General features: G+C 36.0%; 1 protein-coding gene across 1 annotated transcript in view; it reads left to right on the plus strand.

Annotated features, from left to right (window-relative positions):
* The window catches only part of reps2 (RALBP1 associated Eps domain containing 2), a 241,800-nt gene that overhangs the window by 47,590 nt on the left and 166,589 nt on the right, over positions 1 to 27,621 (plus strand). Inside the window, 4 exon segments of the mRNA XM_028799808.2 lie at positions 2,272 to 2,322; positions 2,324 to 2,396; positions 9,958 to 10,133; positions 21,798 to 21,912. Coding sequence (XP_028655641.1) covers positions 2,272 to 2,322; positions 2,324 to 2,396; positions 9,958 to 10,133; positions 21,798 to 21,912 — 415 coding nt within the window.

Below are 27,621 nucleotides of genomic sequence, written 5' to 3' on the forward strand. Positions count from 1 at the left end.
CACGTGTACAGGAACATCGCAACGCCGTCAGAAGAAAGGACGCACTATCTTTGATCTATGCACATACTAAATCGACAGGACACACATTCAACTGGGACAATGTAAAAGTAAAATTTAAGGCCAGTACTAAAAGTGCCAGAGAGTTGGCCGAGTCTTGGCTATCAGATGAAAACGCCATCAACAGACACTTGGACATAAATCCAGCATATGCTAACTTAAGAAGAACATGTACATAATAAATAAACTATACAACCCCCCCCCCCCCCAATCATATGGACTTAGTCACCTTAACCCCCCCTTCCCCCCCCCCACTTAATGTGTTGCTATATATTGCCTTTGATTCTTGAAAGTCTAAGCATTATCCTCTGATGAAGACCCCTGATAGGGGTTTGAAAGCTCAGGAATTAAAAACTACTTTATGATACGTGATTCATTTTTTCTCCCTTCGTGGATCTCCAGCTGCAAATATGCAAACCGTATCACAGACCTTCTCTTCCATATCTATAGATATATATAAGATATATATATCTATATCTATATATATATATATATATATATATATATATATATATATATATATATATATATATAGATTGATAGGTATATGAACATGGTCATACTGTTTATTCTGTTTTGAGTTATAATTAAAGGGGTTGGTTTAAAGTAAAAGCTTGTATCCACTCTACTAACCCCTTTGTAATTTTAAACTGTTCAGTTATATAACCTATTAATCTTCAGTTTTCTTAAGCTAAAAAAGCTTTAACGTCTTTGGTCTTTACTCATAGCTTGTCCTCTGCAGTTGTGGAATCAGCCTAGTAGTTATTTGAACTTTTTCTAATGCTGTTATGTCTTTTTCATAATATGGAAATGACAATTGCATACCTTATTGTGGATGAGGTTTCATAAGCATGCTATTCTGCTAAAGTACTTAACCAGTATTATCAAGAATACAAAAATATACACACTTACTCAAAAGAAACCATAATCGTAAAGGAGAAATATGCCAATGTGTTCAAACAGTATTATATGTAACATTAACACTATTATGTATACAGTATCTCTCTTGAGAACAGCTTATGACAGATGAAAAACATCAATGCATAACCAGTTTCATCAATACATAGACCTATTGACCAATATCAGAACCCCACCTCAACAATATTAACATTCCGGTGCCAGATTCATCATTTATTTTAATCATAAATACACACTTTCGTGTAATAGTCATTGCCCTCACAAATGGACGTAATACATCAAATCCCAAATAGCTAGAGCTATAGTGCATTCACTAAGCAGACATGACACACACATCTAACAGCAAACTCAACTTTGTAAATAGAAAATAAATAAAAAATCAAGTGTGTATCAGCACCATGTGTTAATGTCCAAGGAATAAAGTGGAGGCATTATATCTAACAAGAAAGAGGCTTCATCAGATACTGTATACAATGGTACTTCCAGTTGATAATTGAAGTCTTTCAGTAGTTCTGCTAAAGGCCAACAGACTCTCTCATGGTACAGCTGAAGCACAGCTCCACTTCTTCCTCTTGTGCATTTCAGAAACAGTCTGGTCCCTTTGTCAAAGTGTTATCTCATATGGGCAGCAGCACACTGTGTCTTACAAAATAAGTATATTTTCTGATATTGGTCTATGTGCTATGTATTGATGTTTGCTTATATTTATTATTTGCATTTGTTCTGTTCTGGTCACATTAGAGGTATTTATAATAGTATTAATGATCCATATAATAGTTTTCAAATAGAGTGTTACACTGTGTGTTGGTTATACTTAGGAAAACATTTCTTATTGTTCTTACATATTTTTTGTGTAGGCTGTCCAAAATGGCAAATTTATTTAGATTATGCAAAAACACAACTGTGTGATATGTGCTGCTTATAATAATTTCATATTTGCTGATGGAGATGATTATTTTTCATGTGCTATTTTCATGCTATGCTGTATTTTCACTGTTATCTGCCTCGTACCAATATGCTTCTAATAATGTGACATTTTCTTTTTCACAATAAATATTGTAGATTAAATGTGCAGACCAGGGTTTCTGCTTGAAGTCTGAATATTATGGTGCATTTGCCCTTGCCCAAAACATCTTCCCAAATATTTATGTATATTCTAATGTCTCTTTGCTGATGCAGTTCTGTTTCCTTAAAATAGCTTCTGACTGTTCCATTTAAGTACTGTTATTCTTTAAAGAAAATAATAATGTTAATAAAGTGCATCTTAATGTGTCTTCAATTTTTAATTCTCCCCAGATCACTGAACTATGTGGAGCAAAGCGCCTAGGGTATTTTGGCACCCGACAGTTTTTTTTTTGCTCTGAAGTTAATAGCTGCAGCACAATCGGGTCTTCCAGTACGGATAGAAAGCATTAAGAGTGGTAAGTAGTAAGTCACTTTCTAGAACATTATGAAGGTGCATCAAATGGAAAACAACCCATTTTTTCAGTATCTGCTAAAAGATGAACAAGTTCATAGCTATGGATTACCAATAACATCTTCCTGTTTATTAATACATTTTTTCATTATTTATCAAATAAAACTTTATTTGGAGTATTTCATGATTATTGATGGGTGGCATAATAGTGCATTGCTTAGATTTACTAGCTTATAGCTCCAAGGAATGGAATTTAGTCTCTGGCCCAGCTACTGACTACTGAGTAGCAGTTAGGACATGTTCTCTGTATCCATATGGACATTTTTCCATGTTTTGTGGCTTTCTTTGACATCTGAAATACAAGCAACTCCAATTTGCTTGGTGTGATTCAACATATAACACTGTATGTGTGTACATGATCACCTTGCATTAGACAGACATGAATCCAGAACTGGTTCCTACCTTTCACCATTTGTTTTATTACTTAGATAGGCTTGAAACATTGCTTTCATTTAATCAAAAAATGCACTCTGAAAATGAATGAACAGATGATTATTCAGTACTTGCTGGAATTAACTCGTAATCTAGGGCTTACATCTAAGGGCAGAAGTATCATCTAATTAAATTGAATTAAAAAAAATGTAACTACAGTCTTCAATACCTACACCTTCTCTCGTGGCACATTCACTCAAGGGCATTTACTTTTTTTAACACATCAAATGTGTCTGTCATGTGTGCTAATAAAATGCATTGCATTTTTCATTCTAACAGATGGCACATACAAGTGACACTATATAAAAATCAGTAATAAATAAAAAGGGCTAACATAGAAAATACCATTGACTTTCTCACAGAAGAAAGTAACTGAGGATATGAAAATGGAAATCTCAAACTTTATTTACATGATTTTTTACATCTCTCGTTTTGCTATATTAATGATAGCAGATCATTAGAATGTTTAATGAACACAAATGAGATTAGTACTTGCTCTGTCTTTTGTTTTATTTCCTATATTATTGTTGATTCAAATTTACTTTCAATAAGTTATAGTGTCGGTTTGTCTGTTTCCTCAGTTATGCAATATTTGGTATAGAATTCTAGATAGTAGTACTAATATTTTTGATGATCTGTTTGAATGAAAAATGTAATGCATTCTATCAGTACATGAATTACAAAGTACATTACAATTGATGGTGCATCACAAATGTTAATTTCTAACAAAGTGATAACGCTGAATGGACAGAGATTGACTTATATAGATTTATAAATAATTATTGTAAATTATCCTAATGTTTGATGAGTCAATATAAATTTTAACATTACTTGACATGGTAGACCACATATCTTTGTGTTAAAGCTTCTTGAGGTACACAGAAGAGATTTTCCTGCCCTCCAGTTAGACTGAGCAGAAGCTTTTGTGGAGGGGATAGTCAAAAAGATGTATCCAGCAACTGCTACCAAGACATTCCCACCACCTCTTTAAGCTGTAAGGCTGTGTCTGGTTACTCTCTGACTGTCTAACCCAGTTCACCACCAGGTGTTGATAGATTAACACTTTGACACACAGCTAAAATCAGACAATTGTTGAATATTGTTTTAATTGTATTCTTTGTTATTGATGATATTTGAGTATTGCAGAAATCTAATAATTTATCACTTGGATTCATCTCAGATAAGCCATTCTTTCTTTGGTTTGTGACTGTCTTTATCTCTGGGTCCTTTCATGTGGGGAACCCCAGGAGTAGGGGAAAGTACTGCATTCAATCAACAAGTCTGATTTCATTATCAGTGCTATGTTTAGGTGTCATATCTCATGGCATTGCAAAACAATACAGTGGAACCTCGGTTTGTGAGTAACTTGGTTTACGAGTGTTTTCCAAGACGAGCAAAAATCTTTAATAAATTTTGACTTGATAAACGAGCAAGGTCTTGCAGTACGAGTAGTATGTATACGCTTTGTCTGCTGAGCGTCATGTGATCACAACTGAGCTGATGGTTATTCTCTCTCTCTCGCTGTGGGATTGTGGGCAATCGTCTCCTATTCTCCATCTGAGTCGGTCTGCCTCACTCATATAGTCAACATCCGTACGAGCGTATACTGTTTACTGCAGCATTAGCATTGTGACTGTGTGCGTGTGCGTGTGTGTGTGTGTGTGTGTGCTTGCTCGCATGCGTGTGTGTGTGTGTATGTGTGTGTGCACGCGTGCGCTCGTGTGTGTGTGTGTGTGTGCTCACGCACGCGCGTGTGTATGTGTGTGTGCTGTGACGTGCGAGTCCCCGTCTTGCACCCTAAAACACGAAGCTGACTCTCAGTACTTTAGCAACACCAGTTTTATTCAGCTTGAAACAGCAACAGTGCAGTTATTTATGATAGTGGGATTCTGCCACTCTCCTATACACAGACACAGCAGTCAGGCAGGGCCCTGAGCATTTATAATGTTCCTTGTACCTTGTATCACCCATCGACGGCAGGCGCTTATAGCATGTCCGCGATTTTTTCGGATTCGGTTTTACGGCGAACTGCTACAGTGCTGGGAGACTGCGATTGCTTTGGGACGCTCATCCGCGTGTTGTCCCGTTGGGTGCAATCCCACAGGAGTTTAGAAACTCATTCACACCAGCCATGATTCTTTTCAAAGGTAAAGTGCAGGTTTAGTGTATTTAGTGTATTTAGTGTATTTTTTACTTTATATTTTGTATCAATCATTTTTATATGAATAGTTTTGGGTTGTGGAACAAATCATCTGAGTTTCCATTATTTCTTATGGGGAAATTCACTTTGATATACGAGTGCTTTGGACTGCGAGCACGTTTCCGGAACGAATTATGCTCACAAACTGAGGCTCCACTGTACTGTTTGGTAAAAGGTGTCCCCATTCTACAAATGTATCATCTCCAGCACCTAAACAACTTCTCAGAACAAATATTGCAGTTGCAGTTATTTTTTTATTTTTTAGAAAAAAAATATACACACACACATACACACATTATATCACTCTGAGGCAAATAGAAAACAATTTGTAAATTTGTATGTACTGTATAATTACATACTCATCCAAACATTTACTTTCAAAATTATTTTTCATGCCTGTCTTTGAAACAATTTCTTCTTATCACTAGACACAGAGAACCTTACATTTTGTACAGTAGACTGAGGTTTTTGTGCAGCAGTTCACACATCTTCTCCTGCCTTCTGTTGCAGTTTCCCCACAAATGTTGAGTGTATTTTTATTTATTTATTGTTGGTTTTGCTTTTTTTCTTGCATAGGACTTCTTGAATAAACTAAATACATGCACACATTTCCATGCTAACGTCTTCCAGTTCTGGGTCACAGGGTGGGGACAATGCCTTTGCTGGCAGCCCTGGGCATAGGGCAGGAAACAGTCCTGAACAGTGTCTCCCCCAAGCCAGTTACACACACCACACATTCAGCTAAACTAGTGTTTCTTAGCCACTTTTGGATCGCAGATTTCTGTCACAGGGTTGCAAGTATATAAGATTTATTCACTGTATAATTGCCTCCCTGCTCCTGCACCGGGATTGGCAACTCCATGCAATATTTTTTATCCTGTTTCTAATCGCACTCGCTTTCACCTTGAATTGCTCTTTAGTTTTATTTCCCACTTGTAATCGCTGTCATTTCTGCATGGGAATGGGAAAAGCAAGCATGATTAGAAATAGGATAAAAAATATTGCACAGCATTATAAATCCCTTCCGTGTGTGTGTGTTTGTTTGTGTGTTTTATATCGTGTACATGTCTCAAGCTGAAAGAAAGAGCAGCAGACAGTGTCCAGGTATGATAATTGAACCTGTGATGCTTGAACTTTAAAACTGCATGTAGCAGTGCTTCAAAGTTAATCTATGACCAATACTTCCAATCAAATGTAGCATCAACGATGTCAGCAAATGTATTGTTGTCAATAGAGTCAAAACTGTGATAAGAATCTGACTCAAGCTTTGTGCACAATGGTGCATAAAGATTAGCTGCTACACAAGCAATTTATTTCCTACCTTTTACATACAGCTGTGACATATAATATGAATGACCAATCATAGATAACTATACATCATTAAAATGCTGTGAACCTCAGCAGCCTAATGGCAATGCTTGCTGTTTGTGGCTCAATGTAAGTAGGATATTTGATTAAAGCAGATTCACTCCACTGTGATGTGCTGCTTGCATATACCCGTGCAACTTGCATGCTTTAATAATAAAAGAGAGCAAACAACATGGAAACTTACACTTTATTTGAAACACAACTCCATTATGTATGTAAAGATACCATTATTGCTTTTGATTGACTTGTGAATTTATTGCAACATACACAAACAACTTTGAAATATTGTGGTGTCACATCATAGATACTCAGTCATAAGTGGCCACAGTTACTTATAAAAAGTGTGGTATAATAATGTTGCAGGTGGACTTTTCTGTTAAGGGGCAAGATGGGATGAACTATTCTTTGACTGACCACATCCTGAAGTGTTCCTTATATGGACTTCTGTTGACTGACAGCTTCTTTCAAATTAAATAGAATATTTTCATTTTTTCATTTTCCAACCCCACCTGTTTTAGTACAGAGCCTTTCTAGCCTGCAATGCAAACAAGGCAGGATCTATCCCTGGGTAGTGTGATACAGTGACAAACAAATTTTCCAGAATATATGCCTGTGGTTCCAATGATTATGGAAAAAACATGAGATGAGAAACAAAGGGCAGCAATTTCCTAGACACAGTAATTTGTCTTGGGTGGCATGGTGGCACAAGTTCCGGGTGCCCCTTTCGTGGAGTTTGCTGTGCATGGATTTCCTCTCACAGCCCATATTGGTAAATTGGCTTGTATGTGTGTGTGTGTTCACCCTGCAGTGAGGTGGCACCAAGTCCAAGAATGTTTCCTGCCTTATGCCCAATGCTTGGTGAGACAGGCTTTATCTTCCCTGCGACCCTACTCTAGAAAAGCACAGTTTAGAAGATAGATGGATGGATTGTTATTTGTTGCACACTGTGCTGTTTCTCCTCATAGTTTTCAGTCTCTCTTTTAAACTTTACTTTTGCTGGCCATTATTAGCATATTCTTCAGTCAGTTAGATTTTCTTTTTTATAATACACAATTAATGTCGTCCATGCTCTGATGTCTACCGTTGATGGTAATGCGGCATTTATCATCTTATTTGTTTGTTATCCAAAGTGATATCATCAGGTCCTTGGACTTTCCTTACAGAATTTGATTCATAAACCACTTCTAAGGTATGCCTATTCTGAACGGGCTATTAGTTGTTGATGCATTATTGGCAAACTAAAGATTGATTGTGTTAGGCTCATTCATGAGTGTAATTCTGTAAATGCTGTCCTGCTGTTCAATGGACTGATTTAGATTGTATGTGTTTGATTATTAAAGTCTTGAGTGCCACATGCTATTTTACTAGTAAATGGACCATTTTTGATTCTTGCTCAAACATACAACTACACTAATCTTTATAGTGCCAGTTCAGAATCATCAGTTTTGTTTTCTTTAGAATTTGAATGAAATTGGTACACCTAGAAAAAAGATTATTCAGACACTGGAAAAATGTGCAAATTACGAGTGTGAACAGGCCACGATGTGAATCCGGGATTGTGGCCTTTTGAGGCACCAACTCTAGCTAAAGCCTAGAATTTTTTGACCTGCTTTAATTAATAAATATGTAAAATGTATGCTCCTGCAATAGATAATGTTATAATTGCACAAAATCCTCATAATACTACTTTATTTACACATGTAAAAAAGTCACATGAAACAAAGGGAAAGATTTGAGGATCCACCCCGTATACTTGGAAAAAGGTTGCATTGATATGTCTTTACAGACGTGAGCTCAAAACAGAACTGAAGTAAATGAAAGGTGGCTGGCATGTATAGCTGATAAACCGGAAGTGACATAATGGGATGATGTAATTCTTGGAATTGGAAATAACATCGGGTGGAGGTGGGATTTTGAGTACCAGAAGAGGAAGCGATGTTGGCTGTCTTCTGAGGACCGTAAAAGGAAGTAATATAGTCTGGCTTCTGAAGACCGGAAGTGACTTTAAGAGGAGAGTTCTTCGGCTGGTCTGCAGAGGAATAAGAGAAAGAGTTTGTGGGCAGCGTCAACCTCCGGTCCGGTGGGAACATACATATATGTGAGCTCATAAAATGTCTCCCAAGTGCATGTGTGTGACACATATTAGTCCCAAAAAATGAAATAAGGTTGTTGTGCACCAGCTTAATGCATTTCTGTTAAAGTAGCCCTTCATTTGATTCCTGTGTCTAAAATATGATTTTACTTTGGACTGTTGGCTATGGTGGTGCTCGCAGGTAGCATTTTTGCTTGTTTATTTTTGTACTGGGCTACATCATCATTTCACAAGATATTCTAGGCCACTTGTTAATTAAAATCACTATTATTAGTGTCATATGATGTGAAAGACATGAGATAAAGCATGAGTAAATCCAGATAATTATCGAGTCATGTTCTAGTTACTTTCTTTTTCAGAACAATATTTCTGTCAATCAATCTATATAAACTTGCTTTTAAAAATCCTATATATAAAGCATAACTCCAAATAGTCAAAAATGTTTATAGTTCAGTTCATTTCTTAATTCTTGTATATGGATGGAGCCCTTGAGGAGATTCTCGGCACCCAGAATAAACCTACATGAGGCCAGTAAATAAGCAAAAGTGGGAACACTTGTTGCAAATAATACAGGAAGGATGAAAACAGGGAAAATGTAAAGTTTCACAACAAACATAAACAAAACCATACCTCATTTCTGTACCTGTCTTAATCAGTTCGGGGTTAAGTTACCTATCAACTGCCTATCTTTAGAATTCCACTCCGGATCACTCCCAGCCAAGTTCCACAATCACTTTATAAATGTAATGAATTATTATTATTATTATTGTGAGGTCAGAGATGTTTGTGCACCTCTGAGCCTTCTGTATTTCTTAAGAAGTTGAGCCTTTATCGTCACTTCTCACTAACCAATTGCCACTTTCCTTTTCCGTGATTCCTACAGCTCAGTAGGTCACCGCTTCCCAGCTTATCCAGCTAGCATATGACACCAAAACTGAAGTGTTAAGAAGTTTTTTTCATTATTCTGGGTTTTACGTAAAATATAAACTGATACTGCGGTGGGTTGGCACCCTGCCCGGGATTGGTTCCTGCCTTGTGCCCTGTGTTGGCTGGGATTGGCTCCTGCAGACCCCCGTGACCCTGTGTTCGGATTCAGCGGGTTGGATAATGGATGGATGGACATAAACTGATAGAAGGGGATTGCATTATCTTGATGACTGAAGAAGATATTATAGTTTTATAAAAGAAAATCAAATTTAAAGTGTTTAAAATTACTGTAAACATAAACTGTGGCCCTCCTATTAGTTAATTCAATAAGGTAAAATTAATTAAGTTAATAAGTTGGACAAATTTTACACTTTATTTTTGTTTTTTATTTATTTATTTTTTTGTATATGAATTATTCAGGACAATAATCTTGTCGGAAACTAACAAATAGATATTACATACCTTTGTAATACTTTTTCTCTCTAGAACTTCCCCTTCCTCAGTTCATGGGGTTGAAGAATGATTCTTCAGAATTAAGGATTTCCAGTCATTCCAAGAGTGCAGAAATCTCTGGGCCTCAATCGGGGATGCTAGCAGTGAAAATCCCTCGTCCCACACTTATCAAAAACACAAAGCACAGTGAAGGCATGACAGAAAAGCAGGTATGCAGACAAGTTCTGTGTCACTTTTGTAAAATTAATGAATGAAGTCTAGTATGCCTGGTTATAAAAAAAAACAAAAAAAACCACCAAACTCACTATTCCTTGTACCAGTCTAGATGCACGTTATAGTGAGCTTATACCTGTGGAAGATTTAATTTTATATGTACTCCAAATTAATATAAAATAATGTCAAGAAAAGGACGTTTAGCTGAAAAAGTTTCTGACATACTAAAAATTTCTTGGTTGCTAACATGCTTAACCACATAACTAGATTAATTGTTTTATGTGTTTTCATTTCTCTTTGTTAAGTCATATTAAGCATTAGTTGCATATCTTGCTTTCACTGCTGCTCAGGTTTCTTTATATATTTAGGTACTGATTTTAACAACCCTTTGTTCTGTACAACTGAAGTTTTTCACTAAATCCTAGACATAGATAAGCATTGATAAAATGATTTTCAGAAACTATTTGAAAACCATCCATTATTAGTAAGACATAATATCATTTGTTTTACAGTTAGGTCCATAAATATTTGGACAGAGACAACTTTTTTCTAATTTTGGTTCTGTACTTTACCACAATGAATTTTAAATGAAACAACTCAGATGCAGTTGAAGTGCAGACTTTCAGCTTTAATTCAGTGGGGCGAACAAAACGATTGCATAAAAATGTGAGGCAACTAAAGCATTTTTTTTAACACAATCCCTTCATTCCAGGGGCTCAAGAGTAATTGGACAATTGACTCGAAGGCTATTTCATGGGCAGGTGTGGGCAAGTCCGTCATTATGTCATTATCAATTAAGCAGATAAAAGGTCTGGAGGTGATTTGAGGTGTGGTGCTTGCATGTGGAAGATTTTGCTGAGAACAGACAACATGCGGTCAAAGGAGCTCTCCATGCAGGTGAAAGAAGCCATCCTTAAGCTGCGAAAACAGAAAAACCCATCTGAGAAATTGCTACAATATTACGAGTGGCAAAATCTAGCCACTCGTAAAAAAAAGCAAGCACTGGTGAACTCAGCAACGCAAAAAGACCTGGACGTCCACGGAAGACAACAGTGGTGGATGATCGCAGAATCATTTCCATGGTGAAGAGAAACCCCTTCACAACAGCCAACCAAGTGAACAACACTCTCCAGGGGGTAGGCGTATCGATATCCAAGTCTACCATAAAGAGAAGACTGCATGAAAGTAAATACAGAGGGTGCACTGCAAGGTGCAAGCCACTCATAAGCCTCAAGAATAGAAAGGCTACATTGGACTTTGCTAAACAACATCTAAAAAAGCCAGCACAGTTCTGGAAAAACATTTTTGGACAGATGAAACCAAGATCAACCTCTACCAGAATGATGGCAAGAAAAAAGTATGGAGGAGGCGTGGAACAGCTCATTATCCAAAGCATACCACATCATCTGTAAAACATGGTGGAGGCAGTGGGATGGCTTGGGCGTGCATGGCTGCCAGTGGCACTGGGACACTAGTGTTTATTGATGATGTGACACAGGACAGAAGCAGCCAAATGAATTCTGAGGTGTTCAGAGACATACTGTCTGCTCAAATCCAGCTAAATGCAGCCAAATTGATTGGGCGGCGTTTCATGATACAGATGGACAATGACCCAAAACATACAGTGTAGCAAATAAGCCCTTTGTCCACCTCTTGAACCCTCAGGTACCACTCCAGACACGTTGTAAAATCACAAGATTTATTTATTTTCTTGTCTTCACGTGCACAAAGCACCCTTTCCACCACACTATTCATAAACACAATACTCTCAATAAACCAATACAATCCTCCACGCCCAGACACTTCGCCCTCTTACCTCCCAGCTCAGCTCAGTGTACTGGGCTTCCCAGAGTCCTTTTATAGCCCCTGACCCGGAAGTGGTTCCTGGCACAACCCACAAGTCCGTTTCCTTCCGGGTCAGGGCAAACAGTCCTTTTCTTCACCCCGGGAGCACGTCGTTTCTTCCGGACACGTGATGCTGACGCACTCCCGGGTTATAGGGCATACAAGAGTCCACTAGCCCCCCTACAGCGACTCCCGGTGGCCCCCAAGGTATCCAGCAGGGCTGTGTGTATAAACTACAAAGTCCATGAGGCCCTGCTGGAAGTCGGGGCACCATCATGCTGTCCGGAGGGCTCCTCCTAGCGGCCTGGGGGTGGCGACTGGAGTCCGTAGCCGGTCGTCCATCACAACAGCCAAAGCAACCCAGGAGTTTATTAAAGCAAAGAAGTGGAAAATTCTTGAATGGCCAAGTCAGTCACCTGATTTTAACCCAATTGAGCATGCATTTCACTTGTTGAAGACTAAACTTCAGACAGAAAGGCCCACAAACAAACAGCAACTGAAAGCCGTGGTAGTAAATGCCTGGCAGAGCATTAAAAAAGGAGGAAACCCAACATCTAGTGATGTCCATTAGTTCAAGACTTCAGGCTGTCATTGCCAGCAAAGGGTTTTCAACCAAGTATTAGAAATGAACATTTTATTTCCAGTTATTTAATTTGTCCAATTACTTTTGTGCCCCTGAAATGAAGGGATTGTGTTAAAAAATGCTTTAGTTGCCTCACATTTTTATGCAATTGTTTTGTTCACCCCACTGAATTAAAGCTGAAAGTCTGCACTTCAACTGCATCTGAGTTGTTTCAATTAAAATTCATTGTGGTAATGTACAGAACCAAAATTAGAAAAAAGTTGTCTCTCTCCAAATATTTATGGACCTAACTGTATATTTAAATATAGTTTAACAATGCAAAACGTTTCCCCTATATAAGTGATTTTGCATATTGCCTAAAGGATGACAATGTTGCATCAAAATAAACCTCATCAACATTTTCAAAAATTGCTGCTTATAGGTTTTCATTAATGAGTTTTTTGTTCTTTTTGTCTTTGTATATTTCTACATTAAATTACATATTTAAATTGTTTACCCAGTGTTGAAAATGGGAATTTTGAGCCCCCAGTTTTGACAGTCCTGAGTGGCTGTAATGACCTCGCCCTGTATCTGTACTTATAGTCCCTGGTTTACTAACCAGTTTACAAACAAGTCTGGCAAGTTAACTTTGACTTCATATTTGATACAGAAATAAAATCGGAGGCTTTTTGAAAAAATTTGTCTGCTATCCAGTTGTCTGTTGAAAAAATTGTAAAAGACTGCTTTGTCATGATCTTCCTGTTATACACTTACAGTATGTAGGCTGTTTAGTATATTATTTTTATGAAAGTAGTGTAATTGTTTTTGGGTTGCATGGTGGTGCATGGACTAGCACTATCACTTTACAGATCTAGTATCCTGGATTTGAATCCTGATCCTGATGTTTGTCTGTGTGGAGTCTGCGCATTCTCCCTGTGTCTGAAATGGGTTTTCTAAGAGCATCCCATTTATCCTCCTAAATCCCCAAAAGTGTGCAGTTAGCTTAATTGGCAACTCCAAGTTGGTCCCAGTTTGAGTAAGTACAGGTGTGTGCTTGTGCTTGCCCTGAGATCGGCTGGCGCCATGTCTATGGTTCCTTCCTACCTTGTCCCTTTTGTTGTTAAAGCAGGCCACCCTGAATTGTACTAAGTGCGTTTGAGAATGTATATATGTATGGATTATAGTTTTAATATATTAAATAGGAGATAAGTAAGACTTATTGTTCTTTAATTACTTTTGTCCATTTTGTCTCCTTTCTTGAATCACATTTGTTAGTTTGCAGTCATTAAATACTCACAGCTTAAGTGAATGTAGAAACGTACAAAGGATTTATAGATAATATCTTTGAATTCTTTAAGCAGTACTGCCAAAAACTCATCAGATGCTGGAGATTTTTTTTTACTTTTCAATACACCTCGTGCCTTAAGCACATCTGACTATTCTTCTATTTTAAAATCTTTAAATGAAGAACATGAAGGTTGTTTATGCTTCTGTCTGAGGCATTCCATTTATGTTTCTTTGCAAATACTTGGGTGAAATGTTTAGTTTATTTTTTGTTTTCTGCTTATTTAATATTTTTTTCTATTCCTTTTATATCTCTTATAATTTTCTTTTTGTTGTTTTTAGTGATATAATAATAAATAAAAATATGTTCATTTTGTGTTATTGACCCTTACACTTTTATTCTTTCTTAACCACTTTAATATTTTGTTAGATCCGTAGATCTCTTTTATTTTTGCTCTTTTTAGGATTGCAATTTTAATAAAATCTTCTTGATCCATTTAGGCTATAGTATTTATTTATGGCACTAATGTTTTAAATTTTGAAGTGTATTTATTTTGAGCCTGGATCTACATGTTCCTTTTGTGCTTCATAACATAACGTTCTCAAATCGACTTAATCCAATGGGGTTGTAGGGCACCAGACCTTATCCTGGCAAGACTGAGAATGTTGTGCTAGTCCATCAGAATATCCACTTCCATGCACAGCCAACATGGGATTGCCAGTTACCTAACATGCCTAACTCTGGATATATAGGAAGGAAACCAGAGTACATGGAGGAAACCATATGCACACATGGGAAGAACATGAAAACTCCACACAGACAATGACCAGGTGTTGCATTTAATTCTATAATGCTGGACCTATTAGGCAGCAGTGCAAACCAGTGTGTCACTTTGCAACTCACCTATGTTTTATATGGGATCATTTTCTTGTGCTTTTTTGTTTACAACTGTAAATTTTTTTTATCAGTAGTGGTTTAAGCATATGTGTGTCCCATTGAAATGTAAATAACTAAGGATTTTGTTTATTCCCATGATTGTGTGCCTTTTTATCATTAACAAAGTAACATTTTTCTCTTCAAATGGAAAATTTTGAACACCCTTTTCGTGTTCCAAAAAGTGTATTCCTGCTTTTTAAATTTAGAAGATTCTAAAGTTGGACTGAGAAAGCAGTAAGGTGTACAGAAGGTGAAGAGGCCTGAATACTTTCTGAATTCAGTATATGGTAGCTAACTTCCCATTCTATCATTTACCACCAAATCTCGGAGTCTAAATAAATGGCAATATGCACAGCAGCAGCATTATTTGGCAGCAAGAGTGGTTACCCACTTAAAACCCTGGGAGCATATTACTCCTACACTTCTAAAATTGCTTTGGCTATCTGTTCCCTTCCGTATTCAATATAAACTTCTTTTATTTTTTAAGGGTCTTCATGGACTAGATCCGCCTTACTTGTCTTCTTTAATCTGTCCATATACTCCATCATGTTTACTTTGTTCTTCTGACTTTTTGCTATTAAACATTCCATTATGCAGCCTATGCACTATGGACGACAGGGCTTTTAATGTATCAGGGCCATGGCCATGGAATACCCTGCCTTTGGAGCTCCATGCATGTACCTCATTTTCTGTTTTTAAATTTAGACTTAAAACCTATCTTTTTAATATTGCCTTTTGTTCTTCTTAAGTTTGTTTATACATTAGATTGTTTGATTTTATGTGTATTGTTGTACAGTGGCCTTGGGTACCTTGAAAGGGGCTTATAAATAAAATGTATTATTATTATTATTATTATTATTATTATTACTAGCTGAAATACCCAGCATTGCCTGGGAGGAAAATAGAGTGTTTTTTTTAATTGTTTGAGAAAAATATAATAAAAAAAACACAACTATAAAAATAAATTAACAAACAATGAAGACTCACTAACGTGCTTGTCTTGCAGTCTTTTATGTATGTTGTCATCCAGTTGATGCTCGGAACCAGCCAACTAATTTCAAAAGCAACAGGGGTGCGGTGGTGCTCAAACCTAAAGAATGCTGGCAGTCACCTCCAGTTCGCTCTCTGGTGTTCGTTCCAAGTGTCAACGGGATGATAACATGCATACAAGACCGCAAGATCAAAGAAGGGTGTGGGTTAGGGTTTATTTCACCCTACAGTATTTTTAGTCGACCAATAAGAAACATGTGTACGAAGTTTCATGAAAATCGCTCCAGCCGTTTGGAAGTGATGCTGGAACATACATACATACACACATACATTGACTTATTATTATTATTATTATTACTTGTTTCTTTACTGCCACAAACCTTTGTCTTGCAAATTATACATTTATATTATAGTGTACAGTCGTTTATTTGTAAAGACACTAAGGAACCAAATTTATATGTGCAGTAACAGGGAGCTATAGCAATGGATTAATGGGCTGAATGGCCTGTTCAGTTCAAAACCATATTAATGTTCTTAATGTAAAGATTTAGTAAGTGACAACATCAGCCGTTTACAATCGAGCAACTGAAATATATCTTAAGTGGTTAGTGCAATATTGTTATAAAACAAGATAAAAAGGAAAAACAAAAGCTAAATTCTTAAATACAAATGTACTATAGTAAGTAAATACTATGTGTGAAAGCTTGCAAAAATATCTCTAATTTTTGGTATTATTTATTTTTACATTTTCTCACATCCTGTCTCCTACCCTCTCAACTCATCCTGTCTTTCTGTCTCCCAAGGGTGTCAACACTTTCCCAATCTGTAGTGTATGGGTTTGCTAAAAGATATTTCTTTTACATACAGCTGGCTGCTAAGTTCTTTAAGCACACCCTTCCCATCAAAAATGAAAGAGTACTGCATACAAGGTAAATTTGTAATAGGCCAACAGATTCTTCCAACCACCAGTCCATTCACCCATCCATCTGTTTTCCTTAATTTTAGAATATTCTTGAAGGGGGGCATACCATATCCTGTTAGAATCAAGCTTCATTTGTTATGATTTGGGTAGTTTAAAAATTTTTGTGCAGCTTTCTTTAGCTCCTTTCTCAATGTTGAAGTCCCAATTTTTTTTTTTTTTTTTGTACAAGATGATTATGATTTATAAAGGGTAAATTGCATACAAATGTGTGGTTTTATAAGTCAGATCTTTTTGCTGTACGCATTTTCCTGTTTTTTAGTGCATACATATTTTCATGCTTGAATCCTTCCCACCTTCCAGACAGCTCCTTGGCCTCCTGGCAGTGGTACATCCTAACTCTTGGAAAGCCCCTTAACCTTCCATCCGGCCAGTGGTCTGTCCCAAGTCCAGAATATAATACTGTAGCGACTAAGGACGGTGAGACACAATACAAGTGCTGGAAACCGTGGTGCTTCAAAAATGCTGAGTTTATTAAACAAGAACTGGGCAGAACAGCCATAAAAACTTCCCCAACCTGCTGTGTTTTTTTAGGGTCACTAGACACACGTCCTCCACACCCCCTTCCTTCCTGTCTCCTCCCTCCCCCTGCGCACGCACCTTCATTCTTTCTACGTGTTTATAAAAACTCGGAGCCTTCCCTAAACAGAGTAAACAGAAAACATTAATTACAGTACGTCACAATACTGTATATGCCTATTAAATTTTAATAGAAATTAAGTTCTTGTTGCACCTGGATACTATGAATTCAATTCAAAGATATGAATGTATTAATCTAAGAACATTAGAGAAAGAGAAAACACAGACTCTACCTACCCTCAGCCATCTTTTTACCCAGATCTTACCTATACACTCCAACAATGCACTACATCTCATAAACATTGAAAAACCAGGCAAAGTAAGACAAAGTTCTGATGTCATGTCCATGAACTCTAAGGTCCAGCTCCAGTGTCAGTAGTGTTATTTTATCAAAATGTCAGTGACTTCGTAATACTGGATAGTGAAAGATGTACATATAATATCAGTCTCAGCAGCTTATACATGAGTAAATTATTCCAAGGTTTTGGGGATCCAATTGAAAAGGCTCCTTCTACTTACAATAGTTTTATCTATGAATTTACCATAGAAAAGTTAGGTTTGAAATATAGCCATAAATCACATACTTGCATACCTATAAAATACATATTTTTATGTATGTGGATTAAATTAGACGAAACTGCCATTATTAAAGAAAAATGCCATAACAAGCACCCTATATTGTTAGCAAGAATTAATTCAGTGGCTGTAAAATTTTATTCTGATTTAGTAGTTATCCAATAAGTGCCTACTGAAGCCTTGTTCTATTTTTATCATTCAACAGAGGCTCCACATTTTTATTAATCAGAATCAGAAAAACTTTATTAATCCAGAAGGAAGTTACTTGTTTTACAACTATACAGATAGACAAAGGCACAAGTAACACGAAGACCAAATGTAAAAAATAATCATATAAAGTAAAAATCTTACATATAACGTCTACGTATGGAAGTGTGTGTGTGTCTGTCTATCTGGCCCGGAAGTGCGAGGCTACAGCATGAAGCTCAAAAGAAATCGACTCTGTCGCCAAAGTGAAACCGGCGAGAAAAGAGAAACTTGCTTAGCCGCTAATACACAAGCGATTCGAGCACATCAGCAAAACAAAAACTTCCACAGAGAAAGAAACTCGCTTACCCGCTGACAGAAAACGGTGGTGAGCATGTCGGCAAAATGAAACTGCTGAGGAAAGAGAACATCGCTTAGCCACTAATTGATTGAAGTGCCAGAATTACATGGTTTCTAGGAACCTGGCCGATTTATAGCAGCAAGGAGATGCCACCAAAGTACTCACTAGTTGCTGTGTTTGTGAATGCTGATCTTGGAACAGCTTTTTGTATGGGCTTCTCTTGTAGTCCCACCCTTTCGGACAGTTGAGCAGATGTATGAAATATAAAGAGTTTGTGGTTAGTAAAATAGTGGTGTGCCTTGAGTTGTTTTTGGTTACAGAAAGTGTTCCACCACAGAAGAAAGGTCGGGAAACACTGCTCTACAGGTATGCAGTGAAATAAATATAATAGATGATATACAGTAATCCCTCCTCCATCGCGGGGGTTGCGTTCCAGAGCCACCCGCGAAATAGGAAAATCCGCGAAGTAGAAACCATATGTTTATATGGTTATTTTTATATTGTCATGCTTGGGTCACAGATTTGCGCAGAAACACAGGAGGTTGTAGAGAGACAGGAACGTTATTCAAACACAGCAAACAAACATTTGTCTCTTTTTCAAAAGTTTAAACTGTGAGAACAAAGCAAGCAGTCAAAAAAAAAAATCAATAGGGCTTTTTGGCTTTTAAGTATGCGAAGCACCGCCGGTACAAAGCTGTTGAAGGCGGCAGCTCACACCCCCTCTGTCAGGAGCAGGAAGAGACAGAGACAGAGCCACAGAAAAACAAAGTCAAAAATCAATACGTGCTCTTTGAGCTTTTAAGTATGCGAAGCACCGTGCAGCATGTCCTTCAGGAAGCAGCTGCACACAGCCCCCCTGCTCACACCCCCCTACGTCAGCGCAAGAGAGAGAGAGAGAGAAAGTAAGTTGGGTAGCTTCTCAGCCATCTGCCAATAGCGTCCCTTGTATGAAATCAACTGGGCAAACCAACTGAGGAAGCATGTACCATAAATTAAAAGACCCATTGTCTGCAGAAACCCGCGAAGCAGCGAAAAAATCCGCGATATATATTTAAATATGCTTACATATAAAATCCGCGATGGAGTGAAGCCGCGAAAGGCGAAGCGCGATATAGCGAGGGATCACTGTACATCTGAGTCTTTTACAAAATCATTAGTTTACTAAACAGCACACTGAGCTGGAAGTATTTCACCTAATAATATATATACATATGAGAGAAACATTACACATTCTGAAAACCAAAAAAAGTTTTTCACATGAGAAGACTAGACGAGTTATTGCACATCCAAGTAGTTGAAAAATGTAGTGGGAGATCCATTAAGGATAGGGAACAGCTTATTGTGCGGACAAGTGACTTGAAGAGGAGCTATAGAGTCTGATAGCTGTGGGAAGTATTTTCTGTGACGTTCAGTGGAGCACTTTATGCAGTTAGTCTACTGCTGAAAACTTTCTTTTGTCCAGCCACATCACAATGAAGTGGGTGATTAGCATTTTCAATTATAGACTGAAGTCTAGACAACATTCTCTGATCCACCACAGTTTCCAAGCTGTCCAGTTTCTCTCCTACCACAGAGTTAGCCTTCTGAATTAGTTTGTTAAGATTTTTAATGTTTGCCACCTTCATGCTGCACTCCCCCTCCAGCATGCCACAGTGAAAAAAATGGCAGCATCGTTTTACAGACCCTAAAGGATCTGAGTCTGTGTAGGAAATACAGCTTACATTCACCCTTCTTATATATGGCCAGTGAGTTCTTAGACCAGTCTAACTTACTACTGTATTCTTATGCACCCCCAGATACTTGTAGTCCTGAACAGTCTTCACTTTCACATCACCAATATACAGGGGAGTAACTGGAGATTATGTTCTTTTCAAATCCATGTGCAGTTCTTTAGTTTTACTGATGTTGGCCTGCAGCTGATTCAGCTCACACCAATCAACAAAACTGTCCACAACTCTCCTATATTCCATTTCGTCACCATGCCTGATACTTCCCACTATTGCAGAGTTATCAGAGAATTTCTGCAGAGGGCAGCCATCTGTGTTGTAGCTAAAATCCATAGTGTACAAGGTGAAAAGAAACGGTGACAGAACTGTCATTTGTGGAGCACCGGTACTACACAGCAAAGTGTCAGACACACAGCACTGTAGCCACACTTGCTGTGGCTTTCCTGTCAGATAGATCATGATCCACAACACTAAGGGAGCATTCACCTGCATTGCAGACAGCTTACACACCAGTCTGGCTGGCTGGATTGCGTTAAAAACACATGAGAAATCAAAGAATATAATCCTAAAAATTCTTTCTGGCTTGTCTAGGTGACTGTAGGCACAGGTAGGTAGGTAGATGATGGTATCTTCAACCCCAGTCCTCTCCTGGTAGGCAAATTAGAGGGAATCCAATGCAGACCTAACCAGGGAGCAAAGTATTTCCAGGACCAGCCTCTTATTTATTATCTTCTTTTCATTCAGAATAACTGTCATATTGAATTTTTATTCCAGTAAATTAAAAGGTATATGCTATAAATACATACACAGATCACAGATAAATAAAGTTTATAATTACAGTATACTCTAATTCGTTTTTATACCCACACTTTGGCTTCAGGGTTACTGGTAGCATAGGCAATGGGTAGTCTATTGAAGGACATGTGTTGGCCTGACTGCATTTTTTTTAACTGTGGAAAGAAGTAAAAAGCAGAAATTGCTGGAAAAAGTCATAGAAAAATTGGGAGAAAACACAAAATCTACTAAGTAGACATGGCAACCTGGCATTAACCATGGTATTTAATATGTTTGTTAATGTCTTGGAGAAGGTTGAACAGTGGTAACTCTGCTGCCTTGCATTAAAGAGACTGGAGTTTGCATCTCAGGTGTTCCCTGCATGGAGTTTACATGGTCACCCTTTGTCTATGTGGGTTTCCTGCAAATTCTCAGGATTCCTAACACAATGTAAAGACATGCAAGTTAGGTGGTTGCTAAATTGGACCTAGTGTGTGTGCACGTGTGTATGTGTGTATGTATGTTTACCTTGTGATTGACTAGTACCCTGTCCAGGTGTTGTTCCTGCCATTTGCCCAATAATTGCTGGGATAGATTCCTACTTCCCTGTAATGCTGCCCTGGATGAGTGGGTTAAGAAAAGAGATGAGTGGTTATATTTTGATATTATTTATATTCAAAGTGTATTATTTAAATCTCACAGCTCAGTTAATTAGTATGGTACATTTATAGTACATAAAATGTTTTATTGGGAAATATTTTTTAAATATTAACAAAAATATTCAGTTCCTTAATTACTGCATAATATCTGTTTTAGTCAAAGTATATAAGTTTTATATTTGTGTATATTTTAAATTATAGGAACCATGGTCACCGCCTCTGTCTCCTATTGGTTCCCCTCCACATTCTCCTGGCTACCAAAGCTCACCTTTATGTTCCTTTGGGAAACAAAGGAGCAGCACCGACCACATTGAAGGTAAGATATAAACTGTGGTATAACATCCCTGTTTCCATGTACCTGTTCTATTTTAATTTTCTATAATATCTCAGAATTAATTGTCTTTGCTGCGGTGGGTTGGCACCCTGCCCAGGCTTGTTTCCTGCCCTGTGTTGGCTGGGATTGGCTCCAGCAGACCCCCGTGACCCTGTGTTCGGATTCAGCGGGTTGGAAAATGGATGGATGGATGGATAATTGCCTTTGGCAGAAAAAGAATATTGTGTGTATATGTGTGCATATATGTACTGTATATATATATATATATATATATATATATATATATATATATATATATATATATATATAAAGCATATACTAGTTATAATCAAGACTAATTATAAAGAATTATGATTAATAATAAAGCCGATTATTTTGTCATATTGAATAAACACTTCAATAACAAAATAGTGTGTGTGCATGTGTGTGTATATATATATATATATATATATATATATATATATATATATATATATATATATATATATATATATATATATATACTAACAAAATACCCGCGCTTCGCAGCGGAGAAGTAGTGTGTTAAAGAGGTTATGAAAAAAAAGGAAACATTTTAAAAATAACGTAACATGATTGTCAATGTAATTGTGTTGTCATTGTTATAAGTGTTGCTGTCTTTTATATATATATATATATATATATATATATATATATATATATATATATAATATACACACACACATAAACATTTATATACATATACATATATATACATATCTACATATACACATCTACATATATATACACACATACATAAACACACACATAAGACTTATTGACTGAACGGGCTTTCACGAAAAAAGTTAGGGCTTTGCTACAGGATACACCCTCCACAAGTTAACCAAGTAAAAATAAAATATATATTTCTGTTTTATTTAAACCTTTTAAGTTCGTATGCATAGCCCCATTTGGCTGTTTAATTTTTTTTTTTCTTTCTTCAGTAATATTTAATCTCCTTAAAGAAAAAGACATATCCATTTTACTTTTTTTGTATCTCTGTAGTAATATTTTAGTGTAAAAGAATAACCAGTATTTAAACCTTTTATGTTACTTTATACATTTATTTTACACAATGTTGAAAAATTAATAAGAAAGCTACATATTTTGGCAGCTGCTGCTTTCATTTTCAATGAAATGAAAAAAGCTCTCCAAGAGAAAACGTCAATGAAGAAGAAACAGTTTGCACTATCTAAAAATCAGAAACCCTCATTTATAAAAGTTTGCTGCAGATGACTTAACTGAAAATAAATGAATAGTTCCTATGTGTATAATACATATTTATCTATTTTACTTATGCCTTTATTCCACCAACTTACAACATCTGAGGTACAATTTGTTACATTACTTTTGTTTTTTGCAGCACAGGCAGGTGAAGTGACTTCCTCAGGGTCACACAGTGGTGTCAGTACCAGGATTTGAACTGACAAGCTCCGGGTTTGCTGAAATATTACTGAAGAAAGAAAAAAAACGAAAACGGGCAAATGGGGCTATGCATACAAATGTCCATCCGTCCATTATCCAACCTGCCATATCCTAAATACAGGAGCCAATAAGTAGATATGTATATATACAGTATATATATATATATATATATATATTGTGACAGACGACCGGCTATGGACTCCGGTCATCACCCCCAGGCCGCTAGGAGGAGCCCTCCGGACAGCATATTTGTGCCCCGAGTTCCAGCAGGGCCTTATGGACTTTGTAGTGTTTTGACACAGCCCTGCTGGATACCTTGGGGGCCGCCAGGAGTCGCTGTAGGGGGGCTAGTGGGCTCTGGCATGCCCTATAACCCGGGAGTGCATCCCAGTCACGTGACTGGAAGAAGCGATGTGCTCCCGGGATGAAGAAAAGGACTTTGCCCTGACCCGGAAGGAAAACGGACTTGTGGGTTTGGCTTGGAGCCACTTCCGGGTCAGGGGCTATAAAAGGACTATGGGTAAGCCCAGACACTGAGCTGAGCTGGGAGGTAGGGTGGCGACGTGTCTGGGAGTGGAGGATTGTTTATTGAGAGTATTGTAGTTAATGAGTGTGGTGTGGAGAGTGCTTTGTGCACAGTATAGTATTATAATAAAATATTATTATACATTCACCTGGTCATCAGAGTGGTACCTGAGGGTTCGAGAGGTGGACACGAGCATCTACTGCTACAATATATATATATATATATATATATATATATATATATATATATACATACAGTATAATATATATATATATATATATATATATATATATATATATATATATATATATATACAGTATATATATATATATATATATATATATACAGTATATATATATATATATATATACAGTATATATATATATATACACAGTATATATATATATATATATATGTAGATATGTAAATTTGTATATGTATATATATGTTTATGTGGATGTGTATATACGTATGTATATGTAGATATGTGTATATGTAGATATGTATATATATATGTATATGTATATATATGTTTATGTGTGTGTGTGTGTGTGTGCATATTATATATATAAAAGACAGCAACACTTATAACAATGACAACACAATTACATTGACAATCATGTTACGTTATTTTTAAAATGTTTCCTTTTTTTTTTTTCATAACCTCTTTAACACACTACTTCTCCGCTGCGAAGCGCAGGTATTTTGCTATATATATATATATATCTGTATGTGTGTATATATATGTGTGTGTGTGTATGTATGTGTATATATATATATGTTGATATGTGGATGTGTATATGTATATATATATGTAGATATGTATATATATGTATATATGTATATGTTTATATGTGTGTGTGTGTATTTTATATATATATAAAAGACAGCAACACTCATAACAATGACAACACAATTACATTGACAATCATGTTACGTTATTTTTAAAATGTTTCCTTTTCTTTTTCATAACCTCTTTAACACACTACTTCTCCGCTGCAAAGCGCGGGTATTTTGCTATTTATCTATATATATAAAGGAGAGTTGGGATCCGAGAGACTGTTTTTGTGTGTTTGTGGAGGGATGGAGAGTTAAGGCGGGTGTTGGAGTCACGTGATCATCTCCCCTCCCATTCACCTCATTTCATTCACTTCATTTCGCTCCAAGCTGAGCTCCGCAGCTGGCGCGGTCTTGCTGTTCTTGATTTGCTTTTCACATGGCCAAGTATACGTTGCATGCTCAAGAGTAAGCTCAGCGCACAACTTGGTCATATTACAACCGGAGGGGCGAACTGACAACATGGTATACAAAGAGATCCTTAACAAATAATTATTGGTATAATTTCCCTCAGTTTATTATTTAAAATTTTAAAGCAGTACTTCGCCGTTGCGAAGCGCGAGTATTTTGCTCTGTATATATGAGTGTGAATGAATGTATGTATATATGTATGTCTATATTTATATCTATATATATATATATATATATATATATATATATGTAGATATGAAAATTTGTATATGTGTATATATATAATATATATATATAGATATGTGTATATGTAGATATGTATATAAGTACATATGTTTATGTATATATATGTTTACATAACCTCTTTAACACACTACTTCTCCGCTGCGAAGCGCGGGTATTTTGCTATATATATATATACTGTATATATATATATATATATATATATATATATATATATATATATATACTGTATACATATATATATATATATATATATATATATATATATATATATATATATATATATATATATATATATATACATACTGTATATATATATATATATACTGTATATATATATATATATATATATATACTGTATATATATATATATATATATATACTGTATATATATATATATATATATATATATATATATATATATATATATACTGTAAATATACATATCTACTTATTGGCTCCTGTATTTAGGATATGGCAGGTTGGATAATGGACGGATGGACATTTGTATGCATAGCCCCATTTGCCCGTTTTCGTTTTTTTTTCTTTCTTCAGTAATATTTCAGCAAACCCGGAGCTTGTCAGTTCAAATCCTGGTACTGACACCACTGTGTGACCCTGAGGAAGTCACTTCACCTGCCTGTGCTGCAAAAAACAAAAGTAATGTAACAAATTGTACCTCAGATGTTGTAAGTTGGTGGAATAAAGGCATAAGTAAAATAGATAAATATGTATTATACACATAGGAACTATTCATTTATTTTCAGTTAAGTCATCTGCAGCAAACTTTTATAAATGAGGGTTTCTGATTTTTAGATAGTGCAAACTGTTTCTTCTTCATTGACGTTTTCTCTTGGAGAGCTTTTTTCATTTCATTGAAAATGAAAGCAGCAGCTGCCAAAATATGTAGCTTTCTTATTAATTTTTCAACATTGTGTAAAATAAATGTATAAAGTAACATAAAAGGTTTAAATACTGGTTATTCTTTTACACTAAAATATTACTACAGAGATACAAAAAAAGTAAAATGGATATGTTCTTTTTCTTTAAGGAGATTAAATATTACTGAAGAAAGAAAAAAAAAATTAAACAGCCAAATGGGGCTATGCATACGAACTTAAAAGGTTTAAATAAAACAGAAATATATATTTTATTTTTACTTGGTTAACTTGTGGAGGGTGTATCCTGTAGCAAAGCCTAACTTTTTTCGTGAAAGCCCGTTTCAGTCAATAAGTCTTATGTGTGTGTTTATGTATGTGTGTATATATATGTAGATGTGTATATGTAGATATGTATATATATGTATATGTATATAAATGTTTATGTGTGTGTGTATATTATATATATAATATATATATATATAAAAGACAGCAACACTTATAACAATGACAACACAATTACATTGACAATCATGTTACGTTATTTTTAAAATGTTTCCTTTTTTTTTCATAACCTCTTTAACACACTACTTCTCCGCTGCGAAGCACGGGTATTTTGCTAGTATATATATATATATATATATATATATACATATATATATATATATATATATATATATATATATATATATATATACATACATATATATATATATATATATATACATACATATACACACATACATGCAGTTTCAATAACATAGAAATCAATATAAACATTAACATCATTATCATATGAGAATATGAAGTAATATATAAGAAGCACATTTCATATAAATATAAATTATTAAACAGTAAAATCTTCTTCTGTAATTTGCTACCGTGGCAATTTGTGTGTCTGTCCAGGATTTTAAATCCCCTGTAGCTCGCAAACCGTTTCACCTATTGACTTGAAATCTGGTACACATATAGTACGTCACGTCTACTATCCGCTTTATGGGTGATGATTGTATTACTCTTTTTATCTTTATTTTATTTTATTTTAGAATCAACTCCTATCTGCGCACACCAGGGCGGCCGTGGGCGGATGCGTATGGTGTATTCACTCCATGTTATCGTGCATTGCGCTGTCACTGGTATTTTCATAAAAGAATTTGAACAACATATAAGAAGCGTATAAATTATTAAACAGTAAAACATTAACATTTAAGAAGTAAAGTTAGATTAAGTACTACTGCAGTGCCTTCGGGTATACCTCATTTTTTGTTTGACCATTACATGCTTAAATGTATACATTTTTTGGTGTACCTACCCGAGAACACGCGACATATAACCGAGCGTGGGAGAAGCATC

This window comes from Erpetoichthys calabaricus, chromosome 4 (genome assembly GCF_900747795.2).
Source record: "Erpetoichthys calabaricus chromosome 4, fErpCal1.3, whole genome shotgun sequence".
Classification (NCBI taxonomy): domain Eukaryota; kingdom Metazoa; phylum Chordata; class Cladistia; order Polypteriformes; family Polypteridae; genus Erpetoichthys; species Erpetoichthys calabaricus.